This window comes from Schistocerca gregaria, chromosome 3, assembly GCF_023897955.1.
Source record: "Schistocerca gregaria isolate iqSchGreg1 chromosome 3, iqSchGreg1.2, whole genome shotgun sequence".
Classification (NCBI taxonomy): domain Eukaryota; kingdom Metazoa; phylum Arthropoda; class Insecta; order Orthoptera; family Acrididae; genus Schistocerca; species Schistocerca gregaria.
The window spans coordinates 807408448-807427865 of record NC_064922.1 but is presented as its reverse complement, the minus strand read 5'-3'; the positions used below and the strand labels follow the sequence as shown (position 1 = coordinate 807427865).

Sequence of the window (19418 nt, the reverse complement as noted above, 5' to 3'; positions counted from 1 at the left end):
AATTAGTGACACACACAAAAGCCCACACCAGCAAAGCTTCGAACTTTTTGCTTTGTAAGCAACATGAAAACATAGAAGCTGTAGCAGCACAAATAAATGAGAGTTTACCGTTGCCTATTGTAAGGTGCTGTGTCAGATGGTTGGCCTGCTTTGTTCCTTTTCTTCGATCTATACTGGAAAGAAGACTGACAATGTACATAACATAATAAAATTATTTTGTGCTCTAAATTCATGCAAATGATAATTTTAACAACCGTTATTTAGTATAAACTGCTTTCACTCTAGTTTCACACAGTTTACAAAAAAATCTTTTCTCTCTGTGTCAAGACTGGCTCGTACTTGGAATCTGTTTCAAAGTGAGTGAGTGAGTGAGTGAGTGAGTGAGTGAGAGAGAGAGAGAGAGAGCGATGTCACTGAAGAAAATAAAAAAATAAAAACAGAACAGCTGGACTGGGATTCATACCACAGCCAATAGTACACTAGAATTATGTTGTCTCAAAGGTTGTCTGTTTTCTTATTCTTAGTGCACAAAATGAATTTCAGAAAGTGCTCATTTCAAAAGCATCAGTTGAAGAAATAAAAGATGTTTCAATATGGAGATGTTTTAACAGAACTTAATACTGTGAAACCTTGCATAGCCATCAGTTTTAAGTATACAATCTGTTGATGAATCAAAAAGAAAACTGGGAAAACTAAAAAATTATTTTTTCAACAGGTGGGTTCCTCTCAAATGTGTGAGAGATCTGTCTCTTCCTTCTAAGCTTTCCCAATCCATCTCTCTCTCCCTACCCGAGAGGAAAGCTACAACAACTGTTTTTCTTTAACTTGCATCTAACAGTAGTGCTAAAAATTCTGACTGCTGATAGTAACTACGGGTCAATCTGCCTCCTTGTAATTTTACAATTTGATAATTACTTTCATTACCTGTATCTGATAAATTAAGATCTGGGAACCAGTTTGGAATCCACCTACAAAGGCTAACTAGAAGATAAGTATTCCAGCACACAAAGTGACATGAACAAAATTTCATTAAGTTTGTCGCTGCAACCAGTTAGCACTGCACCTAACATTCCATCATTTATCCACAGCTTAAGCAATTTTCCTTAAAGGAAGCGAAGGACAAGCACCCAACCTTACACTATTTTGTAAAACAAGCACAAAATCACTGTGGAGTATCTGTATTCTCTGTGAGATCTGGTCAACACATCAAAAACTTCAGTGTTGGTGTTAAATTTTTTGATGGTTTTCAGACAATTTTGTTTCATGTTGCTGATGAACAATGTACCAATCATATTATTGGTACTACTAATTTAGTTGTGAAGCTAATGAATTTTGTAGAATTCAGTGGACTACATTTGCCTTCATTCAGATTTCAAAACCTTTTAATAATCACAAAATATGGCTAGAACACTCCATGATAAACTTCGGACTCTAATAGCATTCACGAACACAAGCATTCAGAACCTAGCTCAAACGTACAATTTTGTTGAGGATGAGTGTGTAGAAGGATAAAATGTAAGACCCCCAAATGTAAGAGGACTGTTCAATAATGCATGCCATGTCAGAGTGGTTGACTAGAAGCTGAAGCTCACTGTGTCATACATGTGAAGTAGCCCCTTTAGTTAAAGACAGAGTAAATAAAATTTCTTGTATAATAGGTTGTAAAGTCAGAAACAATTCTAGGTAATAACATCTGCAGAAGGATGCGATACTCTGCTAGGTGACAAGTGGCACGAGTACATGGCAACAATCGGTGGATGCAGCAGACTGGAAGATACAGGTACTGATCTGGCTCAATGTAATCCCATACATGAAGGCCATAGTCTAATGTGGCAGTGAAGTGACAGGTTGGGAAGAGACCCCAAGTTAAGAGTTATTACAACAAAAACATGACCAAGGTTTCCTTCTAAAATACTAACTAAAAGATGCTCCATTATTATCAATACTGAATGAGCTGCTCCCGCATTTTTTGAGTTGAAATATCACTCTGAGATTTATAAAAACCCTTTCTACAAAGCTATAGTTCTCCTGTAATACGAACAACCATATGTGATTCGTAAGATTGATTGTTTTCCTAGAGATCAACTTCTGCCTGGGGTGGGATGGGGGGGGGTGGGGGGGGGGGGGGGGGGGGGGAGAGAAGACTGATTGTGCGCGCTCTAATTTATAAATTTCTCTTATCTGTTATGTAACTCAACTAGTCTGTCATGTGGTGAACCTATATTTTAACACAGAATCTGCATCAGAGTTAACAGAACATTTTTTATGCATACAAGTGTCACCAGAAACATCCAAAGAGGTACAATGTAAACCTTTTATGTCAACATTTATCCACCAAGCTACAAACTAACCATCTACATCTACATTGATACTCTGCAAGACACTGTATGATGGGAGGTGGAGGGTACCCTGTACCACCACTAGTCATTTCCCTTCCTGTTCCTCTCTCAGGTAGAGCAAGGGAAAAGCAAGTATCCATATACCTCAATATGAGCCCTAATTTCTTTAATCTTATCTTAGTGGTCTTTATGCGAAATATATGTTGACGATAGTATGATCGTTCTGCCATAAGCTTTAACTGTCAGTTCTCTAAATTTTTCTCAATAGTGTTCCTCAAAAAGAGCATTGCCTTCTCTCCAGAGATTCCCATTTGAGTTCTCGAATCATCTCTCTTAACACTTGCATGTTGTTCAGACCCACCAGCAACAAATTTAGCAGTCCACTTCTGAACTGCTTTAATGTCTTCCTTTAACCCGACATGGTACAGATCCCAAACACTCGAGCAGTATTCAAGAACAGGTCTCACTAGCATCCTACATGCGATCTCCTTAACAGGTAAACCATACTTTCCTAAAGATCTCCCAATAAAGCCACGTTGAACATTTGCCTTCCCTCCCACAATCATCAAATACTCATTCTATTACATACTACATAACACCAAGATATTTAAATGATATGACTGCGTAAGCAGGACTCTATGAACACTGTATCTGAACATTACAGGTTTGTTTTGCCAATTCTTCTGCATTAAATTACATTTTTCTACATTTACAGACAGCTCCCATTTGCCACACCAACTAGAAATTTTGTCTAAGTCATCTTGTATCATCCTACAGTCAATCATCTTTGACACCTTCTGTACACCACAGCATCAAAAAAAAAAAAAAAAAAAAAAAAAGAGCGCAGAATGCAGTTCACCCTGTCTATAAGATCATTTGTGAACAGAGAATAAGAATGGCCCTATCACACTTCCATGGGGCACTCCTGACAGCACCCTTGTCTCTCATGAACCCTCACTATCGAAGAGAATGTGCTGAGTTCTGTTACTAAAGAACTCTTCAAATCACTCACATACCTGGGAACCTATTCCACATGCTCACACCTTCATTAACAATCTGTGGTGAAGCACCTTGCCAAAGACTTTCTGGAAGTCTATAAAAAAAAACTGGAATCTGCCTGTTGCTGTTCATTCATAGTTCGCAGCATATCAAACGAGAAAAGGGCAACCCAAGTTTGACACTAGCGATTCTTTCTAAACAAGTGCTGATCCATGGACATATAAGCTTATTGGTCTCTAGGACATTTATTATATACTCAAACTTGGAATATATTCTAAAATTCTGCAGCAAACTGATGTTAAGGATACTTGTTTGCAATTTTGCAGGTCTGTTCTATTACCCTTCTTATATACAGAGGAACCTGTGCTTTTTTCAGCCACTTGAGACTTTGTGCTGGATGAAAGACTCATGATGAATGCAAGCTAAGTAAGGGGCCAATGCCGTAGAGTATTTTTTTTACAACTGAATTGGGATTCCATCGGGACCTGGCGACTTATTTGTTTTCAACCCTTTCAGTTGTTTCTCTACGCTAGGAATGCTAACTACTATTTCCCGTACAGGGGACATGGTCAAACAACGTTACGCTTGTACGATTCTTCTGCATGAATGGTTTCTTAAATGCGTAACTTAAAATGTCAGCTTTCATTTTGTTACCTTCAACTGCCACACCAGACTGGTCAATGAGTGACCGGGTGGGAGCCTTAGACTGTAAAATTTCATTCAATATGCAAGACAATTGGCAAACAACATCATTTCAAATTTGATTCAATCATTCCTAATACTACATAAAGATGGCATCCGTTCTTTCGGACATGTACGAAAGAACAGATGCCACTGGTGACCATGCAGTTCTCTAGAATGAAATTACAATTAAATCAATACCATTAGCCACTAAAAGGCATTGATATACATCAACAGGGACGTCTGAAAACGTGTGCCCCGACCGGGACTCGAACCCAGGATCTCCTGCGTACATGGCAGATGCTCTATCCATATGAGCTACCAAGGGCACAGGGGATAGTGCAACTGCAGGGATTTATCACCGGCACACTCCCCGTGAGACTCACATTCTCAACTTGGTGCCATTGGTGACCGTGCAGCTCTCTCGGCTGACAACCTCTTTCAGTGCGGATGCACACGAACTGCCTGAACTCTTACGTGGATTGACTGCCATGAGTAACGGGTATAATGACAGGGGCACTACGAATGTAGTGTGCGGACTATAAGTTGTGAATATGTGTCTCACGGGGAACGTGCCGACGGTAAGTCCCTGCAGTCGCACTATCCTCTGTGCCCTCTGTGGCTCAGATGGATAGAGCGTCTGCCATCTAAGCAGGAGATCCCGGGTTCGAGTCCCAGTTGGGGCACACATTTTCAACCGTCCCCGTTGATGTGTATCAACATCTGTCAGCGGCTAATAGTATTGATTTAATTGTAGTTTTGTTCCTATTACTGCCCCATGAAAAGAAAATCTCTCTTCCCAATTTTAATTAAAGTGATACTACAATATCTTTTTTTAAATTATGCATGATAATTTTGTAATAAAACTGTTGCATACTCACCCTTTACCACCGTACTGTTCTCTTTGGGTACTCCCCGAAGCACTATCACCATAAGCAGTGCCAACTGAAGTACTCTCCTGCCAATCTGGACAATTAAAATTTCTTTCAATCTTATTTTATAACATTTCAAAATGACAGCAAAATAATCACACTTCAGTATATTATTATTGTTCATAGTGTGTGAAACTTGCAGCATCTATCTTTTGAAAAGTCCACATTTGCCATTCAGTTTCCATGCAATATAATGTGCCAGTCAGTAAACAACATTTTGCCAAACTGGCTGCACTATTACTGGATTTATTTGGCACATTTATCCAGATTATGTGCATGGAGTGAGCAAATTTTATTTTCAAAGGTTAGGCTGAACACACAAATAATGTAGTCATTTAAATTTAGGGTCCTGTGCTAGTCAAACAGATTTAATATAAGGAAAGCAACTGCAATGTGCAAGGTTTATGTTGACTGACTCCAAGGCTGATATGATTTTGACATTCGCAAACATAATGCCAATGAGTAATGTAAATGTGTTGTTTCAAATAATGGAAAAACAATCAATGTTATGACCCAATAGAGTACCTTACCTTTTAAGCCACTGGAACACAAAAAATTGGGGAGGAGAAGGGGGTAGCTAATGATGAAATATTATGGAGGAAAGGTATAAATGTAACTAAGAAAGCACTAGTAGAATGAGACAATGATTAGTAGTAGGTCAGTAGGTCAGCTACTGAAGATTGTGAAAAATAATGGAAAAGTGAAATCAAGTGAAAGAAGTTATTAGTATCAAAGAGCATAATAGTTACAAGAGAATAATCAGTCTCCCGGAAATGGGTTTGCCTTACTATGACATTTTAGCTCACAGAAGCCACGTTATGACTACAATAACATGTGTGAAAGCATATGCAGCAGCAAGCAGGTACTGGTACTTTGGAATGTGCCCACTGTACCAATTAGAAGGAAGAATTAGGGTTTACCGTATCTTTGAAACAGAGGTCATTACAGACTTAGTTCAAGTGCAAATTGGGCATGTCTTTTTGAAAGAACCATCCCAATATTCCCTTATGTTATTAGGGAAAACACTCAACAACGAGTCACAATCCACCTGGAAAATGGGTCATAGGAGGTTGGTCCTCAAATGTCAACAAATAACAATGAGGTTTGACTCCGACCGTGATCATGTAAAGTGGAAGTTGTCACAGGATTCAGACCAGGATCCATTTCTTTTCTTGATATATATCTTTCATCTAACAGTAAATGTGACAGCCAGCTCAAAAATTTCCCTCTTTGCAAATGACAAATGTTATTGTAACATGGAACATAATATAAATGATACAGCTAATGAAATGAGATGATCGTATGACATAACTGGTTGGCAGACTTCATCTGGGATTGCTCACAGATAACTGATTAACACTTAACTGCACTAACTGAACACTTAACTGCAACAAAATGCAATGTGTACAGTTTCTGATGTAGAACTATTGTAAAAGCAAAAGCAAAACGCTATTATCTGCAAGTAGTCAAACAATCAGTGAAATCAACTATCTTGATATTCAAGATCTCGTGCAGAAACTGAATGCTGCTTTCTACACTATATGTATAATCTCCACCATCTCTGAAAAACACAAAAGTTACTTTGCTTCCTTCCACTCTATCATATCATATTATGTTATATTTTAAGGCAACACCGTGCACTGATGTTTTAACCCAGAAAAATGGCAGCCATACTGATCTGCACGGTCAGTCTGCAAGTTTTGTGTAGGCTGTTGTTCAGGTGTCTCTGAACTCTTAATTCTGCCATCCCTGTATGTGTATTCTCCTATTATAAGATTTGTTGTTTACAATGTTGACTCATTCAAAGAAAACTTCAATATTCATTCGGTGAACACCAGTCGGAAAGAGATGTGCTCGCTGGCAACACTTGCTTAAGCATTGTACAGTAAAGTGTGGACCACTCAACAGGTTTCATTTTCAACAGGCATTCACAGCGGGTCTGAAGAAACTGTGTGAGAAATCCCAAATACACGAATTCGAGTTGAAAGGTTTCTTTGTAGGACACCATTTCTATTTTGTTTAGTAGTTCCTTGCAGCAGTTTAGAACTTTTCTCGGAAAGTTGTTATTTACTCATACAGACTCTCAATTATTTTTTTCCTTCATTTTTAATAGTTCTTTTGTTTATAAATTTCCTGATCAGCAATCTTTATACTATGTACCGACTCACATGACCAAGGAGCTTTGGCTCCCACTGTCCTTGTCCTCTTGAATTCAAATCCGATGTCTTGCCACTTTGGCACCTCACAGCACACACGATCTTGGGTCTTAATAGGCCCTGCAGCTTTCCCCACAATGTACGCACAATGCTAGGGTACTGTACTGGGTCTGGATCTTGCCGTAGCAATGGTTTGACCATCTCCAGCATGTGCATCAGTGCTTCTGCTTTTATTGTCCAGAACTTACCAACCACCATTTATGGATGCAAGAAACATGTCCAGGCTCTCTCTGATTCCATGCCACAATGTGTAGACATTCACTACCAACCATTTTAAAAGGTGAACGTAGGACAATTACATAAATACATACTAAGTAAATATATCACAGATGACAACGACCCACCTTCATTTAACAGGTAACATTGCAGAGACAGACTACTATAATCTCTTTCAAAAGCGGGCTGCAGGTAAAATTGGATGGCACCTCTTTCATCCCACTTGGCTTGGGATTTAAAGAAAGCAACTGAGCATGTAGCACAACTAAGGTTAGTACAGAAAATCGTGCTTAATTGCAGATATAACAAGATGACAAAAAGAGCTCACATAACTCCTGTTTACAAAAGGGGGCAAAAGAGCAGATGCACAAAATAACAGACCAATACAGCTGACGTCTGCACGTAACGACCAGAGAGCATATTCTAACCTAAAAAATAATGACATTCTTGGAGGAAAGGAAGCTTCTTTCAGAGAACCAGAACAGACTCCTGAAAAACAATTGTGAGAAACACAAATTGCTTTATTCATACACAAAATCTTATAAATAGTAGATGCAGAAGAACATACAGATTTAGTTATCCTAGATTTCCAAAAATGTGACACTGTACCACACTCTCGATTAATATCAAAGACAGAATCTCATAGTTACCTTCTCATATATGCAATGGTTTGATAACTTTTTTAATAAGAGCACCTAGTATGTTACACAGGACAGGAAATATTCAACAGAAACAAAAATAACATTGGCTCCATCCTAAGAAAGTATAGCAGCATCTGTAATGTTCTCAATATATGAAACTGATCTAGAATCAAACAATGGAAACACTAGATTGGAGTACCAACAATGTAAGGACAAGATTAGATTGCTACTTACCATAAAGATGACACATTAAGTTGCAGACAGGAACAACTAAAGGACACTTATACATTAACTTTCAGCACAGCCTTTGGCAAAGAAGCAAATGTGCACACATTCACTCATGCAAGCAAACACACTTCACGCACACATGACCGCCATCTCTGGCAGCTTGGATCAGAGTGCAACTTTCATGTAGAATGGAAGCAGCAACCTGGAGATGGCAGGGAAGGGGAAAGGATAACAGAGTACGATAGGAGGAGATAAGAGCACTGTCTTGTGGAGTGAGCATCAAGTGGCTGTGGGGCAGGGACAAGCAGGAGTGGCCGGGGGCGGGGGGGGGGGGGGGGGGGGGGGGCAGCAAAAAAGGAGAGGGGCACAGAAAGATGGGTGGGTGCATTGGCACAGGGCAACATACAGAGAGGGTGGGAGACGATAATAGAGAGAAGGTGATAGGACAAAGGATATGTGGGGTTATGGGGACAGTATGTTACTATGGGTTGAGGCTGGGATAATTTCAAGAGTAGAGAATGTTTTGTGAGAATAACTCGCATCTGCACAGTTCCAAAAAGCTGGTGGTGGAGGGGAGGATCCAGATGGCTCGGAAAGTGAAGTAGCCATTGAAATCAAGCATTTTATGTTCAGCTGCATGTTGTGTCACAGTGTGGTTTACTTTGCTCTTGGCTACAGTCTGGCAGTGACTGTTCATCCTGGCAGGCAGCTGGTTGGTAGTAATACAAAAAGCTGTGCAATGATTGGTATATAATATAGCTGCTGTCACAAGTGGCACAGCTTCTGATGGTGTTGGATAAGTGTATGGCAGGACTGGAATAGCAACTGATGGTGGATGGATTGAGGATTGAGCAGGTCTTTCACACAGATATGATCCCTGTAGCCCGGAGGTGGGACTGGGAGTGGCGTATGGATGGACTACAATGTTGTGGAGGTTGGATGGTACACAGAACAACACTTTAGGAGGAGTAGGTAGGATCTTTGGTGGGATGTCCCTCATTTAAGGGCATGGGGTGCAACAGAAATGGCACAGAAGTCTGTCTGCAAGCCAGGTCTGGGGGATAGCAACTGTCTGCGAAGGCCTTGGTGAGACCTTCAGCATACTGGGCAAGGGAGTTTTTGTCACTGCAGATACACTGCTCCCGGATGGCCAGGCTGTATGGGAGAGACTTTTTGGAGTGGAAGGGATGACAGCTGTCTAAATGCAGGTAATGTTGATGGTTGGTGGGTTTAATATGGACAGAGGTGTGGATAGAGCTCTCAGAGAGGAGGAGAACTTTATCCAGAAAGGTGGCACATTGGGTTCCAGAGAACCAGGTGAAGCGGATAGTAGGAAAGGTGCTCAGGTTGTGAAGGAATGAAGATATTGTTTATATACCTTCACTTCAAAGTACAAGTAGTTGTGAATTAGGATGAAGTTAGTAATGTGTATGAGAAATGAGGTACTGGGTTTTGAGTCTGAAGGTCGTTGGAAATGGTAGTGTTCAGTAGGCGTAAGACCATGCTCATGAAGGATGTTGGTGTGTAGGAAGGTGGCATTAACAATGATGAGTAGGGATCCATCAAGTAAGGTGGTGGGGATTGTGGAAAGTCAGTGAAGGAGTTGGTTGATATATCTGACATAGGAGGCTAGATTACAGACAATTGGTTGGAGGTGTTGGTCAATGAGGACCAAAACTCTTTCAGCAGGACACAATAACCAGTCACAATACGACATCTATGACTGCAGGGTTTGTGGATATTGGGGAGTATGCAGAATGTGAGTCTGTGGTGTGTCCTAGGGGTGAGGAGGGAAATGGATTGAGGGGAGAGGTTCTGGGAAGAGTCTAACACTTTAACCAGAGACTGGAGGTTATGGCGGATTTCTGGAAAGGGATCACTCCTACACAGTCTATAGGTCGAGGAGTCAGGTAGGTAGAGACCTTCCACTAGTAGCTAAGGCAATTCATAAAAATAGTGCTCTTCTAGCCCCATCCATACACTGCTATCCCTTCCCCTTCCCTGCCCCCTCCAGACTGCTGCTTCCATTCTATGTGACAGTTGCATTCCGGTCCAAGAGGATGTAAAGGGCAGTCCTGTGTGTGTGTGTGTGTGTGTGTGTGTGTGTGTGTGTGTGTGTGTGTGTGTGTGTGTGTGTGTGTGTGTGTGTGTGTGTTTCCTTTTCTAATAAAGACTGCGGCTGAAACCTAATGTATAAGTGTCTTTTAGATGTGCATGTCTGCACCTTTGCTTGTTATCTATCTTTTCCTTGCACTGAGCTGATTTATAAGATAACAGCCAGCACCACTGTTCACTGATGATACTGTTGTCTACAGAAATATTTCTTCATTGGTCAACAGGAAGGAAGTGCTGACAGACAGACAATATTTCTGCTTGGAGTGACCACTGGCATCTTTTAAGCAAGATAATTGTTATAACAAATAAGAAGCCATTACTATTTAATTACATACAAGATTAGTGGTCAACATCCCGAACATATCACAGTGCATTAAATAATTAAGAGCTGGATAACACTAACTTTTGGAAAAGCATCATCCACACAATTCCGAAGACGGCAAGAGCTGACAAGTGCGAGAATTATCGCACAATCAGCTTAACAGCTCATGCATCGAAGCTGCTTACAAGAATAATATACCGAAGAATGGAAAAGAAAATTGAGAATGCGCTAGGTGACGATCAGTTTGGCTTTAGGAAAAGTAAAGGCACGAGAGAGGCAATTCTGACGTTACGGCTAATAATGGAAGCAAGGCTAAAGAAAAATCAAGACACGTTCATAGGATTTGTCGACCTGGAAAAAGCGTTCAAACAATATAAAATGGTGCAAGCTGTTCGAGATACTGAAAAAAGTAGGGGTAAGCTATAGGGAGAGACGGGTCATATACAATATGTACAACAACCAAGAGGGAATAATAAGAGTGGATGATCAAGAACGAAGTGCTCGTATTGAGAAGGGTGTAAGACAAGGCTGTAGCCTTTCGCTCCTACTCTTCAATCTGTACATCGAGGAAGCAATGATGGAAATAAAAGAAAGGTTCAGGAGTGGAATTAAAATACAAGGTGAAAGGATATCAATGATACAATTCGCTGATGCCATTGCTATCCTGAGTGAAAGTGAAGAATAATTAAACGATGTGCTGAACTGAATGAACAGTCTAATGAGTACACAGTATGGTTTGAGAGTAAATTGGAGAAAGACTAAGGTAATGAGAAGTAGTAGAAATGAGAACAGCGAGAAACTTATCAGGATTGATGGTCACGAAGTCAATGAAGTTAAGGAATTCTGCTACCTAAGCAGTAAAATAACCAATGACGGACATAGCAAGAAAGACATCAAAAGCAGACTCGCTATGGCAAAAAAGGCATTTCTGGCCAAGAGAAGTCTACTAATATCAAATACCGGCCTTAATTTGAGGAAGAAATTTCTGAGGATGTACGTCTGGAGTACAGCATTGTATGGTAGTGAAACATGGACTGTGACAAAACCGGAACAGAAGAGAATCGAAGCATTTGAGATGTGGTGTTATAGACGAATGTTGAAAATTTGGTGGACTGATAAGGTAAGGAATGAGGAGGTTCTACGCAGAATCGGAGAGGAAAGGAATATGTGGAAAACACTGATAAGGAGAAGGGACAGGATGATAGGACATCTGCTAAGACATGAGGGAATGACTTCCATGGTACTAGAGGGAGCTGTAGAGGGCAAAAACTGTACAGGAAGACAGAGATTGGAATACGTCAAGCAAATAATTGAGGACGTAGGTTGCAAGTGCTACTCTGAGATGAAGAGGTTGGCACAGGAAAGGAATTTGTGGCGGGCCGCATCAAACCAGTCAGTAGACAGATGACCAGAAGGAAAAAAAAAAAAAAAAAAAAAAAAAAAAAAAAAAAAAAAAAAAAACCACTAGAAGTCAATATGAAATTGGGCAAACACACAATCAGTGCAATGGATGGTGAATGGATTATTAGATATGTTGGAACTATTGTGGGGAAACTGCAGTGCATCCGTAAAAAAATTTACAAAACAAGATACCAGTGTGACCAATTCTATGAGTATTACTCCAACATCTGGCACCTTTATCAAATAGTCATGACAGCAGACCTTTGAATGAATTCAAATATGCCTGCCAGGTTCATAACAGTGAGGTACATCCCATACAAAAGTGTAACGCAGTTGCTCACGGAACTTAAATGGGAATCTCTGGATGAAATGCAGCTTTGTTCTCATAAAAGCACCTTGGAAAAAACTCAGAAAACTGATAGTGGTATAGGGATCATGAGGATACGGTGTAAGAATCATGAGAATAATATGTGGCAAGATCAGGGTGCATACAGAGGAATAAACACAGTCTGTTTTCCCCCACTCAGTTCATAAATGGAGTAGAACAAAAACAGCAAATGGTGGTATAAAAGTACCTTCCACAACTTATAATGACACTGCCTCAGGGTAGTAACTGGGGCGAGATTATTTTACTTGTGATATAATACATGCTGTAATCATTTTATTTGATATTTCACCAATCAAAACAGCAAATCTTGTGAAGAAAATTGCACTTATCTATAATTTTAAGATAGTGGAAGTTGCTGACATGTATTATTCTGTACCAAGTTCAATGTATACAGCCACTTGACTCAGTCACTAGTTAGTGCTGATCCCATGTACTTTGCAGTAAGTACTGGGCACATTATCAAATTTACAGACCTTTAGGCTCTATGTAAGAGATTACCATGAAGTTTTTTTATGACTCACTCTCTCGCATTTTTAGTGGGTGAATAATATCATCATCATCATCATCATCATCATCATCATCATCATCATCATCATCATCATCTAAGACTGATTATGCCTTTCAGCATTCAGTCTGGAGCATAGCCCCCTTATAAAATTCCTCCGCGATCCCCTATTCAGTGCTAACATTGGTGCCTCTTCTGATGTTAAGCCTATTACTTCAAAATCATTCTTAACCACATCCAGGCACCTTCTCCTTTTTCTGCCCCGACTCCTCCTGCCCTCTACTGCTGAACCCACGAGTCTCTTGGGTAACCTTGCTTCTCCCGTGCGTGTAACATGACCCCACCATCTAAGCCTGTTCGCCCTGACTGTTACATCTATAGAGTTCGTTCCCAGTTTTTCTTTGATTTCCTCATTGTGGACACCCTCCTGCCACTGTTCCCATCTACTAGTACCTGCAATCATCCTAGCTACTTTCATATCCGTAACCTCAACCTTGTTGATAAGGTAACCTGAATCCACCCAGCTTTCGCTCCCATGCAACAAAGTTGGTCGAAAGATTGAACGGTGCACAGATAACTTGGTCTTGGTACTGACTTCCTTCTTGCAGAAGAGAGTAGATCATAGCTGAGCACTCACTGCATTAGCTTTGCTACACCTCGCTTCCAGTTCTTTCACTATGTTTGCCATCCTGTGAGAATATGCATCCTAAGTACTTGAAGCCGTCCACCTGTTCTAACTTTGTTCCTCCTATTTGCCACTCAATCAGTTTATATTTCTTTCCCACTGACATTACTTTCGTTTTGGAGATGCTAATCTTCATACCATAGTCCTTACATTTCTGATCTAGCTCTGAAATATTACTTTGCTGAACAACAGTGGCGACAGGTTGCAGCCTTGTCTTACCCCTGAAACTACTCTGAACAATGAACTCAATTTACCGTCAACTCTAACTGCTGCCTGACTATCCATGTAAAGACCTTTAATTGCTTGCAAAAGTGTGCCTTCTATTCCATAATCTCGTAGAACAGACAATAACTTCCTCCTAGGAACCCGGTCATATGCCTTTTCTAGATCTATAAAGCATAGATACAATTCCCTGTTCCACTCATAACACTTCTCCATTATTTGCTGTAAGCTTAAGATCTGGTCCTGACAACCTCTAAGAGGCCTAAACCCACACTGATTTTCATCCAATTGGTCCTCAACTAATACTCACACTTTCCTTTCAACAATACCTGAGAATATTTTACCCACAACGCTGATTAAAGAGATACCTCTGTAGTTGTTACAATCTTTTCTGTTTCCATGTTTAAAGATTGGTGTGATTACTGCTTTTGTCCAGTCTGATGAAACCTGTCCCGACTCCCAGGCCATTTCAATTATCCTGTGTAGCCATTTAAGACCTGACATTCCACTGTATTTGGTGAGTTCCGACTTAATTTCATCCACCCCAGCTGCTTTATTGCACTGCAATCTATTTTCTCCACTTCCTCAAATGTGATCCTATTTCCGTCATCATTCCTATCCCATTCTACCTCGAAATCTGAAACATTACTGATCGGATTTTCAGCTACATTGAGTAACCTTCAAAATATTCCCTCCATCTGCCCAAGGCATCCACAGGATTCACCAGCAGTTTTCCTGACCTGTCCAAAATACTTGTCATTTCCTTCTTACCTCCCTTTCGAAGACTGCTAATTATACTCCAGAATGGTTTTCCAACAGCTTGACCCATAGTCTCCAATCTGTTTCCAAAGTCTTCCCAAGATTTCTTCTTGGATGCTGCAAATTACCTGTTTGGCTTTTTTTCTTTCTTCAACATAACTTTCTCTGTCTACCTGAGTTCTAGTATGTAGCCATTTTTGATACGCCTTCTTTTTCCTTTTACAAGCTGCCTTGACTGTGTGATTCCACCAAGCAGTTTGCTTCTTCCTGCTTTTACACACTGCTGTTCCAAGACATTCTTTAGCCACTTCTAGTACTGTGTCCCTGTACCTTGTCCATTCCTTTTCCAATGACTGTAATTGACTACATTCAACTAACTGGTACCTTTATGAGATCACTGTTATGTACTTGTGCCTGATTTCGTTATCGTGAAGTTTCTCCACTCTTATCCTCCTACATATGAACCTGACCTCCTGCACTTTCGGCCTCACAATCCAAATTTCACTGCAGATTAAATAATGATCAGTGTCATCAAAGAATCCCCTGAATACACGTGTGTCCCTCACAGCCTTCCTGAATTCCTGATCTGTTATTATATAGTCAATGACAGATCTGGTTCCCCTGCCTTCCCAAGTATACCGGTGAATGTTCTTATGTTTAAAAAAGGAGTTTGTGATTACTAAGCCCATACTGGCACAGAAATCCAAGAGTTGTTTCCCGTTCCTGTTGGCCTCCATACCCTCTCCAAATTTACCCATAACTTTTTCATACCCTTCTGTTCGATTTCCAATCCTGGCATTAAAATCACCCATGAGCAGAACACTGTCCTTGTCCTTTACTCTAACAACTACATCACTGAGTGGCTCATAAAAACTATCCATCTTATCTTGATCTGTCCCTTCACAATGTGAATATACTGACACTATCCTAATTTTCTTGCTAGACACTGTCAGATCTATCCACATCAGTCGTTCGTTTACATACCTTATTGCAACTACGCTGGGTTCCATTTCTTTCCTGACATAAAGCCCTACACCTCATTGTGCTATTCCTGCTTTGACTCCTGACAGATAGACCTTGTGTTCTCTCACTTCCTCTTCTTTCTCACCCCTTACCCGAATGTCACTAACAGCTAAAACACCCAGCCTCATCTTTCTTGCAGCCTCTGCCAGCTCTACCTTCTTCCCAGGGTAGCCCCCATTGATATTAATAGCTTCTCATCTCAATACCATTTGTTTGCCAAGTCGTATCTTAGGAGTCCCTGGTTTGTCAGTTAGAGGTGGGACTTCGTCACCTCCAAAGGTCCAAGGCATTTTGCTCTGATTGTTGCCAGCATCATATTTGAAGTACCAGGGAAGCAGGTTGCTAGCCTTACTTGCCCTGAGTCCCAATGGGTAGTACCCCTAACGGTTGAGGGACTAACCGGTGGATTTGGTAGTCTTTGCCGAATGAGCACAAAGGTGACCACGACTCAGAATATGTCCGAGATGCCCTGCCTTATTCCAAACTGGTATCCCGACTGTCGGGACCACTTACTTGGCCACTCATACGTTGCCCGTGGTTCATGAACTAGGACATGACTACAGGAACCCACACCATGAGCCACCATGAATAATAGAAGAAAGGAAAATTAAGATTAGTAGTGATTTGACAGCCTGTAAGATAGAGCACAAGATCAGATTGGGGAAGAAAATTGGCCTCTCCTTTGCAAAGTAATTATCCTGTCACTTGTGTTACTCAATTTAGGAAAGCAACAGGGAACCAAAACTTCAATGCTGGAATTTGCAATCACATCCTCTCAAAACTGAGTCCAATGTCAGATAATGAAGTGCACATTACATAATAATGTTCTCACCTAGGATCTTTGACATGCTTCCTGTCGAGCAATAGTAATTGGTTCAACTATTTCTTAATGTTTCGTCTTTGGTATCAAAGTTGTTATATATGAATTACATTGGATTTTACCGTTCTATATTTGTGGAAAATGGGAAATTTGGGAATTTTTCCACTTAATTTAAATCATAATTGGAATGTCCTAAAAGGAAGCAAGGTAAGTTATTGTTTAATGTCCTGTCAATTGGCAGTCTATCTTCTTTATATCATTCCACTTCATTTACTAACCCAATGTTCATACAACAACAACAAAACTGATATCCAAAAGCTCAAGGTAACATCCCTGTTTACACACAAAAATCTCTCCAATGGAACTTTACTAATTTTCTCACAAAGATATCTCATATGAGTGAAAATACAAGTGCTGTAGCATGTATTGTTGAACAAAGACCACCTACAGCTTCTGTTGGTCACGAAAGCATCAAAGGTCACAGTCTGGTGAAGACAATTAGTTTGATTTGGCTTAGTTATTGGCATCCCCTTGGAAGACATTTACAACAATTCACGATGTTGTGGAATGTATCATTAACCACAAAATAATATACACTTTCTCAAAATATAGCTATATAGTAACCATTTACATAACTGGATTTCACTTTAATTGTAAACTACAATAAAACCTAATAACTGTAACTCAGTCACGCACATACATTATGTAGTTGGTAATTCATCTATAGAGCAGAAGAACTGCTTCCAATTTGTTTTTAATATTTTTTTCATTGCTTGCCAGCACCTTGAATTTTACCAGTAGGAGGTCCAAATATTTTCAAAGTTGCATACTTTGCTCATTTCTGGCAGGTGTAGGCTAAAGTTGTGGGTAATAAGAGATCACTTTTGTCCTTAAATGTTATGATGATGTTGACTATAGTGCACTCAACAGCATAGCTATCAATGACCTTTTGCTGAACACTAGTATACACACGTAGAAAAACAAACACAGTGATTCTTCTTCAACAAGCAATCTCACTGTATGATGTTCCATACACATGCGTAACAGTGTTCCACATAATGTGACACTGTCAATGCTTGGAAGAATAGTGTGACTGCCCATTTGGGCCAGCCATGCGGGGAGGACCGACCCTCCTATCTTACCGATAACAGGACCTGTTCTAGTACTATTAGAAGATTAATGGAAGGTGTATAAAGGTAACAAATCACCACACAGTTGAAGCACTGAGTGGCCTGACAGGATAGAATATGTCTTGATGGGGCTGGAATCACCTGTCCTATGCAGCTACACACCAACTATTCCAGTCCTATCACAGGCATATTCTACAACATCCCACCCTATCAGAGACAGGGTTTTCTGTGAAAGCACCTCATACATCGTCACCGAGGTAAATTTTGCTGTCTTTTATTTGAGCATCATCACCAACTAGCTATCCATTCAATGAAAGACCACACCCCATTGTGGCAACGAGTGCAGCTGACCATCCTGTGGCAAAATACACTGTTGAACACAACATGCTCAATTTCAATGGGTGCTTCACAAACCATAAAAGCTACTCTGAATTACATATATAGGAACTGTCCTTACAACAAATCCTTTGATTCCATAATCCTTCTGGCCTCAATCTACACCAGTCCTATCCTCCATCCATCGTCCCTGCCCGCATGTACCCACTTCACTTTTTCTACATTCACACCTCACAATATCACTCTTCCTCAGTTCTATTTCGTCCTCACAGTCCATTCCTCCACATTGATGTGTGCCACATGCAATTCCCTTACTTACACCCACATGAGTACCACGTCCCTGGCCCGTGTGTGTGTTTTTTCTTTATTAGTTAGCTGTTAAAGAGGTATAATGCATAGTAATGCTCAATTCTTCTAGTCTAGTTTGTGTGCCTATTAAGCACAACTGTATGGTTAAGTTGTCACCTTTCCTCATTCCATTTCCATTATTCCACTGCATCATTGTGAAACCACACACTGATTAAAGAGTCATGTTACGAATGCTGAAGATTAATTAAACAGAGTACATATTATTAACACAGAAAATAACAGCAACGTTTGTTTGAGAGGGACACATGAATGAGTTATTTATAGAGCAAGTCTAATTTCAAAAATGTTGATATAACGAGTAAATGTGGCAGGTTATGTACAAAATCAGATTAATATCCACTATTTAAAATCTTGGTGTTATTTAGGTTTGACTGCATGTTCAAACATATGTTAATTACTAGTAAATAAAATTTGTAGCGAAAGGAGGTAAAGAAGCTAAGAAGTGAGAAAAGATAAAACAGCAGTAGAGATTATTGTGATGACTGATCAATTGATAAAAAATTGGACAGGCTCAAGTAGGATTCATGTAGAGAGGGTCCTGTACACAATTATGTATGTAGACAGTTTATTCATACTGGTAACTGACGATCTATAAGATTTTTGCCTATTATTAACATTGATACAGGCAAGGTACCAGTTCCAGGGATTTCAAGACTTTTGGGAATGTTTTAATTTGAAATCTGAAGCCTCATCACAAAAGACAGAAATACCTGTGTGTGTGTGTATGTGTGTGTAATTCAGATAAAGGCCCTTTTGGCCAAAAGCTTACTTGTTTGACAAACTTTCTGTTGTGCCTATATGCGAAACATCATCTCTGCTACATGGTATGTAGCAATCTTTTTTTTTCATAATATTGTCAAAAAAATTTGTGTGATTAAAGATACAGAGTCCTTTTTGGCTCAATATTATGTAAAAATCAACACCTATTTCTTTCAGGCACTGTTTATAATGTATATGTTTTACAGACTTTTTGTTGATATCAGGTAAGGCAGCACACTTTCTAAACAAATTAGATGTATTTTGAATATTTTTGAACATGCTTTGGTTTATTTAAAAAATTACAAAAAATTTGGTGCATTTTTTTCCAAAAT

At 39.9% G+C, this 19418-nt stretch overlaps 1 protein-coding gene across 4 annotated transcripts in view; it reads right to left on the bottom strand.

The window, feature by feature from the left end:
• LOC126354374 (tudor domain-containing 6-like) overlaps positions 1-19418 on the bottom strand; it is a 195681-nt gene that overhangs the window by 151998 nt on the left and 24265 nt on the right. For 2 of the 4 annotated variants that reach the window (XM_050003965.1, XM_050003966.1), the window contains exons 2-3: positions 4901-4985; positions 109-168 (exon numbers count right to left, since the gene is read on the bottom strand). In XM_050003965.1, the coding sequence (XP_049859922.1) occupies positions 109-168; positions 4901-4985 (145 nt within the window). The remainder of the gene's footprint in view (positions 1-108; positions 169-4900; positions 4986-19418) is intronic. The other 2 variants (XM_050003968.1, XM_050003967.1) reach the window with 1 other exon arrangement.